The sequence below is a fragment of the Anguilla rostrata genome, chromosome 12, assembly GCF_018555375.3.
Source record: "Anguilla rostrata isolate EN2019 chromosome 12, ASM1855537v3, whole genome shotgun sequence".
NCBI lineage: Eukaryota > Metazoa > Chordata > Actinopteri > Anguilliformes > Anguillidae > Anguilla > Anguilla rostrata.
In genome coordinates, this window is record NC_057944.1 from 27,501,482 (window position 1) to 27,518,988 (window position 17,507).

At 42.1% G+C, this 17,507-nt stretch overlaps 1 protein-coding gene across 1 annotated transcript in view; it reads right to left on the reverse strand.

Annotated features, from left to right (window-relative positions):
• lsamp (limbic system associated membrane protein) overlaps nt 1-17,507 on the reverse strand; it is an 878,287-nt gene that overhangs the window by 857,010 nt on the left and 3,770 nt on the right. The window contains exon 2 of the mRNA XM_064303053.1: nt 14,436-14,769. Coding sequence (XP_064159123.1) covers nt 14,436-14,499 — 64 coding nt within the window. The 5' untranslated portion in view covers nt 14,500-14,769. The remainder of the gene's footprint in view (nt 1-14,435; nt 14,770-17,507) is intronic.

A 17,507-nucleotide genomic window follows, 5' to 3' on the forward strand; every position in this document is an offset into this window, starting at 1 on the left:
TGACTACATCTTTCGATCAATTCAGGCCAAAGAACATATGCCTGCATTCCACAGCTGCATAATGCAACCTACAATATACATATGCTGTACCTACATAATGCAATCCCTCGCTCTCACTCACTGCAATTATCATCAGCCATGAAAAACAAATTGACTAACAGCTTCCAATACAGTGTGTGGTTGGGCCTCACAGCCTGGTATCTGTTAAGGCACTGTTCCTGTGTTTGGCGGAGGCCCACAGTCTGGTACAGACCATGCCAGCGCTGACTGTGGACGACATCCGGATAACTGGCGTGCGATTGGTTGTACTGCAGCCCAGGGAGGGAGGGATTCTGTAGGAAGAGCCAGCAGAGCTCAGCTGGATGTTCAGGAGGCGTGGATTGCTTTCGAAGCACGAGCTCGACTACGCTCTCACAGACCGACAGAGGAGGTCACACAGATGAGACTTAGAAATACTACAAAGCATTTCAAATCAGCATATAAAAGGAAAGGTTAGGGTTAAAAACTTACACAGGGGCACCGTTCAAATAAAGGAGCTTTTATTTTTGCCCTCAAGTTATTTAAGAACTCAAGGGACCACTCTCTGCATACTGCTTGAACACAAAAAAAAAACAGAACGTATTTAGTTTCACTTCCTCGACTATTCCTCTTATCCTCGTGTCAAGAGAAAATCAATGAGGCCAAAACGTCACAACAAAAGAAATGGTCGTCTCTTTTGCAGTGGCCAAAAATCCGATACTGCAGACGCGATGACAGAAAACAAAGGAGACGCGCTGAACAAATTCAGCGGCAAAATATCAACAAAAAAAAAAACTGCAGAAATAATCCACAGATAAAGCAGGAGCTCATGGCCCAATTAATTTAGCCCCGGACAGGAGGGCATTAGGCAAACGCGTTACATTCTCACACTCTGAATTTAACGAACGCGCGGCGCAGCTGAAGCCAGCGCCTGGGACCGTCTCACGGCTCACAGCGAGGAGGAGATCACAGCCTCGGAGGCCCTGAGAGACACGGGCTCCTCTCCCTCCCTCCCTCCCTCCCTCTCACCTCCAAGGCTGATTTCCCCATTGAAGGTTTGCTTGGATAGGTACTGGTAATTCTCATTCTAAATTACTTGCCTCATTAAAGCTACCAGAATAACTCCGGTACCACATTTGTCTCACTCGCCTTTCCAGTCCCCGACGACCATACATTCTGCAGTGAAGGGAAATAAGTAAAGGATGAGGACGGATGAGGGAGGAAGCAGGGAGGATCTATTTTAGAGGCTTTTTAGCAAAGATGCTGAACACAGGGAGGGTTTTTATTTTCCATACAGCTGTACGGTATTTGGCCCAGAAAAGCCCTCAGCCGTAAGGCGACGCAGAATGCTACGTGCAGTGCAGGAGGCAGTCTTTGGCTTTTCCTTCTTCACAAGCCTCCAAGCTGAGACTGTGACAGTCCAGCACAGAGAATCCACAGACAGGTATGCTAGGGACACGTGTCCCAAGAGCTTCAAGGGAATCCTAAAGTGCATCTTATGGGAGTTATGGAACCAGCACCTCACGATGACCGCGTCTAACAAATCAACATTCCTTCTTCCGCTCCTGCCGGGTCTTTCCTCTCCTGAGCAGGAAGCCTGCATTTTTACGAGACAGACTCCTTTGACAAGCACAGTAGCGGGTACTAAATGAACTCCGTGACAGTTTTGAGAAAGATCTGACTGCAAAGTTCTCGTACGAAAAAAGAAGCCTGCCAGCTCTGCTGCTGCTTACTCGGTATGCTGAGATGTATATCTGCCATCTGCTTCACCTTATAAGCCTCTGAACACCGCTTCTGCCACCGGCCCCATTACCCATCCTCATACAGTCAGCTCCGAGCGAAGGTTAAAAAGCACTGTACGTAGCAAACGGTCCGTTTCATAAAGAAAACAAGTCACTTCTGTCTTAGAGAATTGCATGTATGCTGGAGGGAAAATGCATTAAGGAGAACAACCCGAGAAACTATCTTCTCTTGCCGAAAATTTAGAGCGCTTCAAGAGTTTAGAAAGATGACAAAGTCGTTTTCAGATGTGTATGTACCCATGAGTTTCTTGGAACTTTTCAGTTTATTTCAATCTCTGTCCTTTTTTGTCCTTTTAATCTATATGCTTTATTATACAATACATTGTACTTTTTATCCTATATTATACCATTTCACAGCCAAGCTTCCTTTTTATTTAGTGAAATCTAAATTATTTAATATTAAAAGCCTGATAACCATAATCTCAATGTACAACGCAAGCAAAATTACAGATAAAACATTTCCCAGAGCAACGATACAATGTGCCTCCCTTTAGAGAATATTCATTCAGCTTATTTCAGATAAACTCTTGGTGCTTTCATTTTACCTTCCCCCAGCAAATAAGAATCTTTGGGAAGAGTTTCACTACCTTCCAAGTTTGATTCAGCTGTCTGAAGAGCTTATGCATGTGGTGTTGGTTAAGGTATTTCCCGGATATACACTCAATGGCAATTCTTTTTAGGTACACCTATCTAGTACCAAGTATGACCCTTTTGAAGCCAGAACCAATTGAATTCATAGCAGCATGCATTCAATAAAGTTCTTGGAACATTCATTAGGGAATATGTCCAAGCTGACCTGATACTGCCACGCAGTTCCTGCAGATGTTTCAGCAACACATTCATGCAGCACCTCCTGTCCCACCTCAACCCAAAGGTGCTCTATTACATTGAGACCTGGGGACTGTGCAGGCCATCGGAGTAAACTGAAATCACTGTTATGTTCGTGGAACCAGCTTGAGATGATACGTGCTTTGTGGTATGGTACATTATCCTCCTGGAAGTATCCATTTGAAAACGGGTAGCCATAAAGGGATACACATGGTCTTCTGCTGCTCTAGCCCAGTCTTTTCTAGGTTCGTTCAGAGATGCCCTTCTGCACACCACTGTTGTAAGCAGTGGTTATTTAAGCATCGCTGGCCTTTCTGTAGAAAGCAGAAATGAGACAACCGATTTTCTTCTGACCTCTCTCATTAACAAGGTGTTGTTGCCCAAATAACTGCAACTCGCTGAATGTTTATTGTTTATCACACCATTCTCTGTAAACTCCTGGGATTTTTAGTGCATAAAAATCCCAGGAGAGCAGCCATTTTGGGATGCTGGAACCATCACATCTAGCACAAACAATCATACCATGGTCAAAGTCACTCATGCGTCTTGCCCATCTGTACTGGTCATTGAACCAAAATTAAAACTCATTACCATATCTGCATGCTTTATATATTGAGTTGCAGCCACACGATTTGCTGTTTGGAGGAGCCATTTGAGTTAATGAGCAGGTGTACTTAATAACGTGTCCACTGAGTGAATGAATTTGGGTATTACTAATACATTATGCCATTTCTGCTCAGCATTCTCTTTCATTTTCACTGAAATTTAAAACAGACAGCATTTGACTGGAAGGTCTTTCCTTGAAACAGAACAGTTTGATCTCAGTGTAGAGATCTTTTTGTTGTCAGCTTTGTGCCACACTGAATAAAGGTCAGATTGAGGACAAACTGGAGAGGTGTTGCTATAAAAAACAAACGTGTTCCTCTAAAGACAAAGTAAACTGGGATATGGAATTTCTGTACATTCCAAAACATGAACACAACATTATAAACTGCATCAAGTGCATTTTACATTTTAAACAAGTACGACAGTCATCTACTATACGCACATGACAAATACACCCCAAAACACCCCCCCCCCTACTCGAAAAAAAAGGAATTTGAACAATTATTTTATGTTTTTGTCCTCAAGGCTGTCAGTAATAGACCAAAAAATCTCTAAAAAAGCATTATCACATTAACTCTCATTACGATTTATTATATTTATTTCTTATTTCATCATATAAGAAATGTGTTCATAATTTCTTTGTGTAATTGACTTTCATTCTTCATATAACTGCCATGTAATTATCTGTGAAGCACACTGGCCCACAATTATTAGCATGGACTGTGCAACAAAAAAATAAAGCTCAGTATATTTTTAAAAATATATTTTGAGTAGCTAAGAGGGGGCTCTCCACCTTTCCTAACAGTCATTATGAGAAATATTCACTTTTCATCATCCTCTCTCATAGTGTACTTTTGTGAAACTGATCCTTAGAAATAATGCTTAATTCATACGCCTTTTTATCAGCAAAGCACTAAAGCCACAGCGCAAAATAGTCTCCTTACCACTGTTCTAGTTTGCTTCATTATTGGATGAGGACACAAGACTCGAACAAGTAAGAACACGTACTGTATTTACTTCCCAATAATTTGTGTTAACCTCACATACTGTAATGAGATATCAAAAAGCTCTGAACAGACGCCAGTCTAATGTGAAATGATTTCAAACAAAATAACATAACAGAATGGTTCCGACAGATATGAGATGTTCTATCTACATAAGAATTTACACTGCATGAATTGTGAAGATATAAATTCTTCTTTAAAAAAACTGAGAAAATAAAATTGATAAAATAGAGGGTGTTAGGTAAACATTCTTGCTTGATCATTGACTAAAAATATTCACATTATTTTGAAATCAAGGCGACAACTAATTTGAATTTCTTTCCCTCGGCCAAAGCACGCACTATTTATATTCTCTGTCAAAAGCAGTTCCATTACATATTTACAGGTCCGCTAGAGACCTACAAATGATCGTATTTTATCTCAGCTACTTAAACACACCGATATACTGATACATTGCTGAAATAACCTGCGATTAGGTCGAGTCGTCCTTCTTCGTCAGCCTGAGTGCGCTTCGAGGTTGTGACTTTCCTGAAAGGCACAAGACTAGCGCATTACAAGAGGGCATTACAAGAGGGCTGCAGGACACAGCCTAATATTTGTGCCTCAAACAGGAGTTTATTCACGGCAGTAAAAGTGTAAATCAACTCCCAGTCGGCAAAGTAGCTTGCTCCCGTGTGTCTCGGGGTCTGAAAGAATAGCGGGATTGCGGGAATCCTAACAATATACAACCCGAATGTTGTACTTTGACACAATGGCACAGAATCAAAGCTAATCATCTGTAGTTTTACGCCTGGTGAAAGTCTGCGTATTGTACCATTGTAAGCATGCAAGCAGCGTGGATTAGCCAAACTGAACGGAGGGTCAAATGTACCGAGGACAGACAGGTGAGCCCTACTAACGGAGCGCTGCAACCTGACACTTGTACGGCATTTCCCTGTAGCGCGTTCCAGATCAGATAGCGGGTGATAGTCATCAAGGCGTAGTGCAATATGATGACTATATTATTTTAGCACCTACGTTACACGTATTGTATACATGATTGGAAAAGCTATTTAAATGATGGGGTGTTTAGATCCTTTGGCTGAATTATCTATTGGTTTAGACCAGAGCTGCCCAACCCTGTTCCTGAAGGTTTTCCCGTCCTGTAGGTTTTCACTCCAACCCTAAGAAAACACACCTTACCAACAGCTGGAGATTGTGTAGAGCTGCTAATAGGTAAAACCAGGTGTGCCAAATTAGAAAACCTAAAGGACGGTATGTCTCCAGGAACAGCACTGGGCAGCCCTGGCTTAGATCAGGGTGGAGTCTTATAGGGCATTTGCTGCATGGTGTAAACCAACCATGTTCCAGGAGATTTTCATTTCAACCCTAATTTGGCACACTTGATTCTACTAATTACCAGCAGAACAAGATCTCTAGCTGTTGAATGAGGCGTGCTTTGTTAGGGTTAGAGTGGTGTAAAGAGAATGACAGCATGCTGTGTTACAAGTCGGCTGGCTATGTTTTGAAGGTTGGCTATATTGGAGACTTCATTATTATTACTATTATTATTATTATACAATAAGATTTTGCTGTATGATATGCGTTTGCTGTAAAATATGAGTTAAATGTATGAGTTTGATGTAAAATATTATTTTTCTGTATAACATGATTATGCTGTATAATAGGAGTTTGTTGTAGAATATGATTTTGCTGTATAATGTGTTTGCTGCATGAGTTTACTGCATAATTTAATATGATTCTGCTGTATAATATGAGTTTGCTGTACAGTATAATATGATTTTTCTGTAATGCAATTTTTCAGTATAATATACAAGTTACCAGTCCTTATTCCCATTCCATCCGTGTTCATTCCAATTCCATAGAAACACAAAGGAAACAGTGGAGAGATACCGTATATGTTTGCAGTGCTAGTAGTGCATCGTATAACTACACATCAGATCATCTCTTTTGTAATAATACACTGCCTCAAAAAGATTCTTAACTGACCTTTTTAACACTTGTTCGTGTCCAGTATAACATCTTAGTATAATGATAGCCTTAGTTGCTTGGCTGCTTCAAATTCTAAACTACAGTCTGAAAGTTCACCCGGCTGTTGTTTAACAATTTAAAAGCTTGCAAAACATTTCTGGACCAGAAAACTCCGTCATTTCATAAGCATTCAGACTGTGTTTTCATGTTCTGCCTAAAGATAGGTCTTGAAAACATTTCAGATGGGAAACAATATTACTACACAGCAGCGAGTACTTAAGACTGTGACCATATTCCAACCAATATTAATCGGTCATCCTGACCCCTGCAGTAAGATGCAATTAATATTTTATGTTGCATTAGTGCAATGCCATATTAATTTAGAGTACATCACTTTTAAATGTCCTCTAATGGAGATAAACTATGTGGTTGTAGCATATGACAGAATGGGACCTGCAGGTACCAAGGAGAGAAGTATATTTCCTCACTGCAGGTGTGAGTTGCGAAAGTTTGTTTTTTTATACATCTGCTCACATACACACATAAAGACACACATACACACACAGATGCACACTCACACACACACACACAAAAGCACACTCACACACACACACACACACACCCGTATACGCACACACACACATTACCCGTCTTTGGGTATTTTTCCCATTTTCCTTTGAAGTGAACAAGTACTTTCAAAAATAGCCCTTTTAAGTGCACTATGTGTGGGGGGAAAGAACAGGTTTGTTTTGTATTCACATGACATTAGATTGGCAAGACACACCTTAGTAAACTTTAAAGGGACTTTAAGCCTTCTAAAACATCAACTCCAGGCATAACAGGTAGGGTAGTGTGTCCCTAAATGAACCTAACTTCCTAAATATGTCTGAAAGTGGAAATATCCTCTGTAACCACTTCAAACAGACTTATCTGCACCATGCCCATTGAGTATTAATAAAGGATCCACCTTTTACATAAAAAAATATAATCAAAGCAAATATATATGTATTATGAATTTTACAAACATTTGTCACGATATGCTATACAGACGACCCTGGATTAACCCCCGCTCCAAGTGCACGTCTAGGGTGATGGTGGCAAGGAAAAACTCCCTAATTGGGATACATAGGAAGAAACCTTGGGAGGAACCAGATTCAACAGGGGGAGCCCATCCTCCTCTTATTTTTACTTTCAAAGTTCAAAGTTACCCACATTTCAAAGTTCCAAACGACCTCAAACCGAAAGGGTTCATATCTCCGAGGTTCTACTGTTCATGTATGACCATACACTAAGAATATACAGATCTTGTATCCTTTTGATACAAAAATTAATTTTTAGCACTGATTAAGCCAAGCCTATTTGTGGTCAAATTACATTTTTCATAGAGTAAGGGATACTCTTTAGCACCAGCAGGGACAGTGGTAGATCATAGGAAAAGGTATACCAGCCAAAGCAGGACACCCAAACTGCTCATTTTACACAGAAATATTACCATCATGGTAGTGCATTAGAGCGGAAACTATTTCAGTACTTTATCCTTTCTCAGATTTTAAATAATAGTGTGGAAATATGATTGCTTACACTTGATTAGAATATAGATTGCTTTTTTACAGAATAGAAGGGCTTGCACTTTGTCCTGGCTTGCTTTAGATGCCTACATTAAAATTCTCAAGTCACTGATGCATTCACCTGAATGTGCCTGTCCAGAATTTATTTTATCACTTTATTTTCCACAAAAGCAGTAATTTGAAAGAAAATGAATAGCAGTTATCCAGTTAGGACAGCACAGACACACAGCACCTCCCACAGGTTTGCTTGTTTCTTAGCTCCAGCCTGTTTTAGTGGGGGGGGGGGGGGGGCTCTTCCCTGCCAATAAAGACTCACTGTAGTCTTGCTCTACCTGCAAAGGCCCACTAACTGTTGTGAGGAATATAAACGGTTTTGGCAACCTCGCGACACTTAATTCATGAGCTTTGCAAGGTATCCACCTGGGAGCCCTAGAAGAAGGCAGCTGAGCTTTGAGTTCAAGCCTGAGGGTCTGAAAGTCTCTCAGATTTTTTGCTGTGAAGCAGGTGAATTATGAGTTCTGTGATGAGGAATTTGCACCTATCCAGAGCATCGTTCTCCCACTCTCTGCAGACTCCACTGTGGCACAAACACAGTCTCTCTCTCACTCTCTCTCTCTCTCTCACTCTCTCTCTCTCAAACACACTCATGCACACACACATGCACACAACAACGCACACGCACACGCACAAATGCCCAGTCCAGTATTTTTCCCTTCAGTGTTCGAATGACACCTTGGTTTCTGCAACAGAGAAAATAAGTGGTTGGCCAGAATCCCCTTCATTATGCTCTTCCTTGATTAAAAATTTTTAAATAACTTTCACACTCACCCCCCCCCCCCCCCCCCCATGACCACCACAACCACCCAACTCTCCAGGGATAGTGGCCGAGCCAATTATTGCCAGATTTGGCCACTTCTCTGGAGTTTTCCCAAAGGAGCACAGTTTGTGTTGTGTGACAACAGCAGTCCCAGTGTAACAGGCAAGGTCTCAAAGGAACCATTTTCTCACTCAGCACTCTTCGGTCTCTACTTTATATCTGTCTTCTGCTTTAATGTTTTTTTATTTTGTTAGCACAGTATGGAAGTGCAACAGTGATGAAATGATGTGCTGCCATTGTGGAACCGCCCCTCAGAAAAGCAAATACAAGGCCCTCACTCATATGGTGCTGTACCGATGCTGTGGCGGATACTGACAGATTAGGGATGTGAATGTGTCAAGCTGAAAGCTCCGCTAACAACTACAGTTCCACTTCCAGGGAGTGGAACCGCAGTTGTCCAACCGTATGGTGGCCCAGGGGTGCCAGAAACCACAGGCATATGATGATTTGATAGTTATAAATTCCAGAACATTTACATCTTTCAGAGATGATGCAGAAATACCTTCATTGAAACTACAGAGGACAATAATACACAAGAAACACACCTGATTTATGTCAATCCTGGCCATTGCTCCTATGATGGCAAGCTGCAACGCAATACCAGGTGAGTACAAGCAGAATAAACGCAGAAATAAATAACGTGTTCATACATTATTAGCTTCTATTACTCCTGGTGGTCTCAGTACAGCTTTTATAAACTCAGACATGCTAAATATGACAAGTAGATGTCAGAGGCTTTTAATTTAGATAAAACTTCAAAATCAGCCCGAAAGAGAAAGACTGACCCTGAAAGGCTGTTCTCTAAAGCTTCACTCAGCATCTTCGCTGAGCGGTAAGCCTCTTCCACACGCTTCCCACGACGCACAGTCCATTCATGCACATTCAAATCCAGCGCACATTCAGGCGCCCGTGCTTCATCTGATCCACACAAAGGCGGTGCTCAATGCTACCTGGCGGATCAATATGTCCTTTACCTGTGTGTTTGCGTCCGCTGCACAAAGGACGAAAAAAAAACATTCTGGTCTTCCCACTCTGGAAGAATTTGGCTCTTTGGCTAATTGTGAGAAAAGTAACTTTTTTTTTAGAACTAAGGTAAGCAGCATGACCAGGACCATGCAGTCTCTGTCAAAGAGACTGCAGTTAATATGTTGCCAAACCCCACCACGCTACTGGAAGACTCTTCAAAGAGCTGTATTTCTTTTCTTCCTTGTGGTGAACATTGAACTTCAGGTGTCGACTCATTTTTAAAGCATCAAAGGTTTTTTGTCTTCCGACTGAGGTCACCATGCTGTGGCACATTTTAATTTCATTTTGGTTTTTCAACACCTGATTTCATCCCACGCCTCCAAGCGCGGAACTGTGCAACCCCAATTCCCCAAAAACATCATTACAGAAAAAAGAATAAAAAATAACTAATGGCTTTCGAGGGTCTGAAAAAGGAAGCCAGTTTGGAGTGAAAATAAAACCCGCCCATGAATGTTATTCTGTTTATTTCAGAACCCTTCCATGAATGTTATTCTGTTTATTTCAGAACCCTTCCGTGAATGTTATCCAATGCACTTCCCAGCAATACTTCTCAGATCCTGTCTCCAAATTTTCTATTTTCATGATAAATAAGGTATCGCTCCCTAACTTTAGATTGCAATGCATTTCTTTTTGAATATTCTAAAGACGTTTCTGGTATGCGGTTTTACTTATGTTTGAGAGACCACGGGGAAATCACAAGGGTTTTTTGTCAGACCACTGATTTCCCAGGCATGTACCATAGAGTTCTGCACTACATTTCAATGGAAAGTTTTTTGCTCATAATTTTTTCTTTGTTCATGAAAGTGTTAAAAGTGCATCAAAGACATGACCGCCTCATGACTGTTAGAAGTTCTAGAAAGCATGAATCCCTAGGATAGCTGAAAAAAACAGAACAGCACTTCCATAATAGTAAAAAAAATAGTACAGAGAGTATTGTTTAATCATAACGTGTGTATGTCACTGTGTGAGATGTGATCACTGCACAGCTCTTGTTGTTTGCATTGAAATTATTATTATTATTATTATTATACTCTTTAAGTTACGGGGAGTTAATGTAGGATGCTATAGAATTGCAGGCTTTGAGTGCTTAACACAATAAACTCACTAAATGTCTGTAATCCTGTGGAGTGCAGGGAGCAAACAGGATCTGAGCCGCCAGAGTGCTGGAGCACTCGAACTCATGCACACACCGTTCCTGGGCCTAAAAGTACAATGGCTCACAGCTGGCCTCATTCAGCCCCTTGGCACTAATGGAAATTTCCGTGGGTGGCGCAGGGAAACGGTCTTCTCTGAGCCGTAGCGAAACCCCAGAGCCGGGCGTCGCCGGGAAGGCTACGCTACGCTACGCGCGCTGCGCTGTGCCGCTCCAGTCTGTCACTCCTTTCTCTTTCTCCTCAGGCACGGCAGGAACGGTAGACACGCCGCACTCTCTGAGCGCGCACCCCCCCACCGCCCCTGCCCCCCAAAACCCATCACCGATGACATCATCCAGCGTGCTCAAACCTCTGCTGCTGTGCTCAACTGCAACAGGGGGGGGGGGGGGGGGGGATCATCCGGGATGGAAGAGTCAGGAGACGGACAGCCACTCTGCTGTAAGTGTGTGGAGGGGCCTATCACAATAAACAGACACCCTATACGCAGGTGAGACTGCCTGTCTGCAGCAAAGCAAGCATCTCTTCAAAAGCACAGGCAAGCCAATTCTGCTGATGAATGAACTCACTAAACCGTGTTTGTGAGGGCAAGAATTAACAACCTACATTGAATTGACAAAATTAAACATAATTGTTGACAGAATTCAACCCAGTGTTTCATTTGGTCCAAAAACACTCCAACTGCACACAAGTCTGTGTCCTCAAGCCAGGGAAAGGATCTCAGCTAGAACTGGCATACTGCTGACTGAGCTCTTGAGTGATGGATATGCCCACCGTTCACTTACAATATGCCTACATGGCAGTTGCTCTCATTGTCCCAGCAGCCCATTTTGCATTGACCAACACATGAAAGCGATTATTTTGCAGAACCACAGAAAATCTATTTAATCCTCACCGTCTGCCATTATCTGCTGTCCCTGCCCTGCTCTCCATAGCGTAATTGACTAAACGTCTTTTTTCCCCCCACTCTCCTGTGATGCATGGCACAGTTACGAGCTCGACATCATGCGGCCGTATGGACGCGTCCCAGGTCTGAAAACCGCACAGCATGAGCCGGTGTCAGGCCCAACCCGATATGACGTGATTCATATGGCTCGGGCCTGACCCGCTCCACTCATCAATCCAGTTAGTCTAATTTTAATGAATCTGGACCCAGCTGTGTGCGTGTTGCCATCACAGAAGCGGCACGCGTGCGCTGGAAGGGCAGACTGGCCCAAGGGCATTTTTCCCCACCGCTGGCCTGGATGCGATACGGCGCATCACCACGCGGTGGGAAAGTGCCGTCGGAGGGTCGGAGGACACAGTATCCGCGGAGTAATTAACAGGATGGACGGGGTTTTTTTTGTTTTGTTTTTTACTATCTCCTCATCCTGCCTAACCCCCTTTGTAATAGAAATGAAATGTATGCGAATATGTGACGAGGAAAAGAGACAGAGTAAACAAGCGGGGTGGAGCCCGTGCCAAGGGGCCCTGTGACAGAGGGGTCAAGGGTCATATCCTGGTGTGAAGAGGTTGTGCTCTGTATGAATCTACATCAGCATGGAATATAAGCACTGTTAATGATCCTGGGTAATACAGGCATATTCAGCCAATAAATATCAGAAACAGCAAATACTGCAATATAATAATAATCATCATCATTATAACTATTATTATTATTTTTTTTTTTTGCAGTCATAGTATTATTGAATTTGTCATGCACTCTTATAGAGTGCAACCTAAATGGCCTTAGGCATGTGCCCCTCAGATAATCTGAAAGACGTCACAGGCAGAGCAAGCAGGAGCACAGCGAGTGAGTCAGAGTAAAATGTGTCCTCCTGTGATAGAACAGCTGCTTCCGATAATGCTGCCGTAGTGGGAAGAGCGCTAGTGGGAAGAGCACTGGGCTCTGGGTCTAAAGCACAGGGTCAGCATCTCACAGGGCACATTGCTGTCGTCTGAGAGCCTTGCCTTCAGCACACCTCAACTGCTCCCGCAAAGCTGCACAGATAAGGCTTGCACAAGCTCTGCTGGCAGTTCTGAGGATTTTAAGCCATGCAGGGTAAGACCTGCTGACGTGTTAAAGCAGATAACTGGTCGACATAATCATTGACAGAATTTTACTCATTCTAATATTACTTATTACTTTAGAGTTTAACTCAAAGATATGATATGAGTAACTATTATCATTTTCTTTATATTACCAAATCAATGCAATAGACACTCAGGTGTAGGTGAAAATGTGCCCACTCAATGGAATACTGTCTGAAGAAAGTTAGCATAACCGCCCTTTTATGAGAATAGTGTCCCACTAAGGCAGTGTCCCCTGCAGGGCTTGAACCTGCAACCTTATGGTTAGAAGTCAACTTTATTTTTTTTAAATCTGTGTTTTCATTGAGTTGTCAGCCATTTAATTTCCATTAGTTATATCACTGTATTGTTTCACAGACTTCACACACACTGACTTCTGCCTGATTTCTCGGTGGTGCTACATGACAGAGAATGGGGAAAAAAAAGTTTAAAAAATGGGTGTCAATTATATGGCTCACGTCGTGATGGGGGAATACCAATAGGATAAAGGGAAAATCGGAGCCGCCCCGTCAGCACTGCCAGCGCGCTCGCTACCTCACTGCGAAAGGGTCTATATGGAATAATATCGGGCTGCATGGAAGTAGCTACAATACGACTGACGTTAACCTTCTTCAAAGCGTGACCTCCACAATACAGTGACTTCAGCCTTATTCGTGAAATATTCAGTCAAGTAACTACCTCGGTTATATTAGGCTGGGCGCAACCGGAACCTGGAAACATTGAACTCAATCTGGGTTTACGGGCGACAGTCCAAATGTCTTCTTGCTCCGGTGTGTAATAGTAGAAACCTATTACAAAGTTCACTGAAAGCATAATTTAAAAGCAAACTGGCCAGGAAACCTGCTGTGTACTCTGGAAATAAAGATGACCACAGATTAACGCGTTTTCACTCTCTACCCTCAATAACTTTACATTAAAGCTTCGTTAAAAATGGACACTCATAAACCCTCGACGGACGGAGCAACAGTGGCCAAACCATCACAGCTAATTAACAAGGAAGTTACGTGAAATACGGGGCGCGCAGACTATATGAACTACAACCGAGAAATTCACACTATGCAGCAGCTAAAGGAAGCCTCTCCTCGGTGCTGCAACCCTCTGTCACTAAAGTAATCATTTAATGACTAATGGCTTAGACCATTTCCTTGCGCGATACAAACTAAGAGACGGTGCAATAGTTGTCTGTAATAGTCTGCATTCGTTTAAGTGTTTAACTTCAACCACTCCAGAGAGCGATACTATTTTCCTCGGCATCATCTGCGTAGAAAACCTATGAGAAATGATAAAGTTCTTAAAAGAGGGTGATAAGATCGCACTGCTATGAGTACGCATTTAAGGGATACTGCAGCGGCAGCTTGCCACCTGAAAATAAAACTGCGCCTGCATCACTTCAGAATATGCAGAGCGCGTTAAGAAGAAACAAGTTTTCAGTCCAGATACGCGCTTCCTGCGCACTTTCGTGTTGTATATGGTTCCTAACAGAAACGATGTGATAAACATGTTGTTGCCCCTACCTTGAAATCCAAAGATGAAAACGAATCCTAGGATCCAAATGCTGTGTATCCAGTAGCAATTCATGTCGTCCTCTTGTCTTCAGTCAGGTTCTCTCCCGATATCGCACAATATAGTTTTCTTTAGGTCTCCTACAGGGCTTTATTTCGTCAACTGGAGCGGTCGTCTTCTTTCTCCTGGTAGAACCGTCGCAAGCGTATGGCTCCAAAGCTCTGTCCCAATGCTGCGGCGCACTACAAACTCGGGGGTTGGGATGAGGGGGAAGAACAGTGCTTCTGCAATCACAGCCACTCGAAAAGCAGGTTTTCACTTTCACCGCCTGTTCATCGCTGCCACCTAGCGGTAAAAGATAAAGAGTATTTTACACTGGACAGCTCCTGCGTGCAGAGAGAATGTTGATCAATTCCGAATGAACTATTCCGTAAATGTACTGCAGAACAAACGGAATACATTTGTGTGACGGGTGACGCCACCTGCTTTCAGGCGTCTCGACTCATTACGTGGGTCGGCTGGGCTCAATAATTGCTAAACAGAATACTTTACATGCACAACTTCTCTGTCCATATGGTGTTCTTGTGGACAGTACTACGTTTGGTGAATTCTGAAAGAATCCCTCCCCCAGCTGTATCTTCTGGGAATAATCATATTCGGCTGGAGGCCTTGTATTGGTTTTAAGAGCATGTCATCCTGTTAATAAATACACGCCGTAAAACAAGTCATAAAATAATGCGAGCGCATTAATTACGAAGGTTTTTCAAGGCAGTGCCACATAAGGACAATGTGCTTCCAATGCCAGGGTGAGATGTAGTACGAAAACTTTACCGAGTTTAAAATGCGTGGCTAACGCTATTCCGAATGCGTGCCTGTAGTGACTGGGAAATAATTTATTACAGGGTTTCCGTGGTGTGATGCAGAAGCTATACTAAAAATGCATCTGAACTCTAACAGAATATGCATTTATTCGGAGCATGGGCAAGCTGGTTAAACGTTTTCAGATGGTGCAACAGTTGTCTGATATCCAGTCTGAACAAATGGGTGAAACTATCAAAACGTGACAAAAATATAGCTAACTGATTTTCCCATGCGACGCCCGCACGTGCTCTTGAGAACGAAAAAAGCGTCCAAAGAGAGCTTTAAAACGTGGCAGATTAAAAGGCTAATTAAAGCATTGTAATGACATCCACTGCAGATGCAAGGTAACGCTTGTTGTGTATTTCAAAAATAAATTTAAAAAAAACTCAGCGAAGCTGTTTCATGATCAGGGAATAATGGGTTCCCATTCCATTAGGAAAAAGGAGCTTTTTTGGTAATCAAAGTGCGCCAAAAAAAAAAAAAAAAGAGACAAATACAGGCATTTTGTAAACGGCACTGGCAGCAGGAACCATGTAGCAAGACTTCATTCTGCATGATAAGTGGCACTAGGGACAAATCCCGGGTAACTAAAATAAGCATTCTATTTATTTCAGTAACTATATAGTAAAATGTTGGGGCACCAAACTTTAGCATATTCCTTTCCTTTTTAATCAACGAATTACAAAAGCTACTGTACTGTACACACCATGTCTCTGCAAGACTAAACATACAACCGCCACTTGGCAGCACTCGGGCAAGGGCTGCAAAGAAATCTTTGGAATACTAATACTGACATCTTAAAAGGGACTATTTTACTCTGCTGAAGGCCGAGGGGGTTGGGGGCGTGTTGGGGGGCTGGCTCTGTGGTGAAGAGGAGGGGGGTACACAGTGTAAAAGATGTGTGGGCAAAGTGAAGTAAAAAAAAAAAGGGAAAAAAAAGCTTAACTGCATTCAGAGGGTAAGAGAGGACACTGAGCTGGAGCACCAGGATTTTTTCTGCTCTTATATATTTCTGCACTCTCCCCTTCTCCTTCGTACCTGCCAAACATACCCGTTCTCTCCCAGGCTCTTCAGTGTCCACAGCTGACAGCACCTAAGGCTAATCCAGACAAATCCAGTGAAATCCGCCAGTGCAACACCTCTGCTTTGCTTTTTGATCAAGTGGGGTTTTTTCTTCTTCTTCGTCTTCTCTAAAGGAATTCACTTTCAGCCTGGTATTTGATTTATGTACTCAAATATCACAGATGCAAACAGAAGCTGAATCCACGGACGTGGCTGGTTTGATTTTGCCTCTACAGGGGGGATCTGCTCTAAATGCCACGCCACTTCATCCTTAATACCAAGCTACACATTTAAGAGAGGGCTAAGTCATGGAAATTAAAGAAAAACTAGATGAGAATCTGCTAAACTTGCTAATTTGAATGCTTCCCTGAATACTACAGTCTAAGGCCATCCCCATAACAATTAGACTGAAAGAGATAGAAAGGGATGTATTTCTATAATTTTATCTTAAAGTACAGTCAATTACATGCTGCCATGCAAGAATACTTTTTTTTACTGAAAACAATCCATGCAACAAAAAAAAACCAACCACACTTTCCATGAGATTCACATTAATCCATTTTAACCTGCCATTTATGTTATAATTATATTTAAAATATATAATAAGCAGTTTATTTTTGGAAAACAGCTACTAATTCAATTTAAAGACAGAATTAAAAAATGTGCATTAACAAAACACTTTCCATTTTAATGGCGTAAAACAGCCCCATTTAAAGCAGCACAAAAACACTTGTTCAAATGCAGCACTGATGCACAAGCAAATCACTCCTAACTAGCTTCATAGTGAATTTATTACACACTGGCAGCATGACAAGGACACACTGACATCGCATTGCCAGGATGGGTAAATACAGCCAATTCACAAGAGGCATAAGGGTAACATTCCTGGGTCCACTCCAGTAGTAGACGTATATGTAATGAATGTACAACTAAAGACATTTTTGATCAGAGGAAATCACTAATCTTAAGTAAATTGTAATCAAAATGCAATGACACAACACAATTATTACTAGGTCTCAGTGAAGAGTTCCAAGCATTATTATGACACATAATGTTGTTTTTAGTGATCATCAGTAAACAGTTCCAAACCTTATAATAACACACAATGCGGCTATTATATGACATCTGTAAATTTTTCCAAACATTCCGTATTATCATTG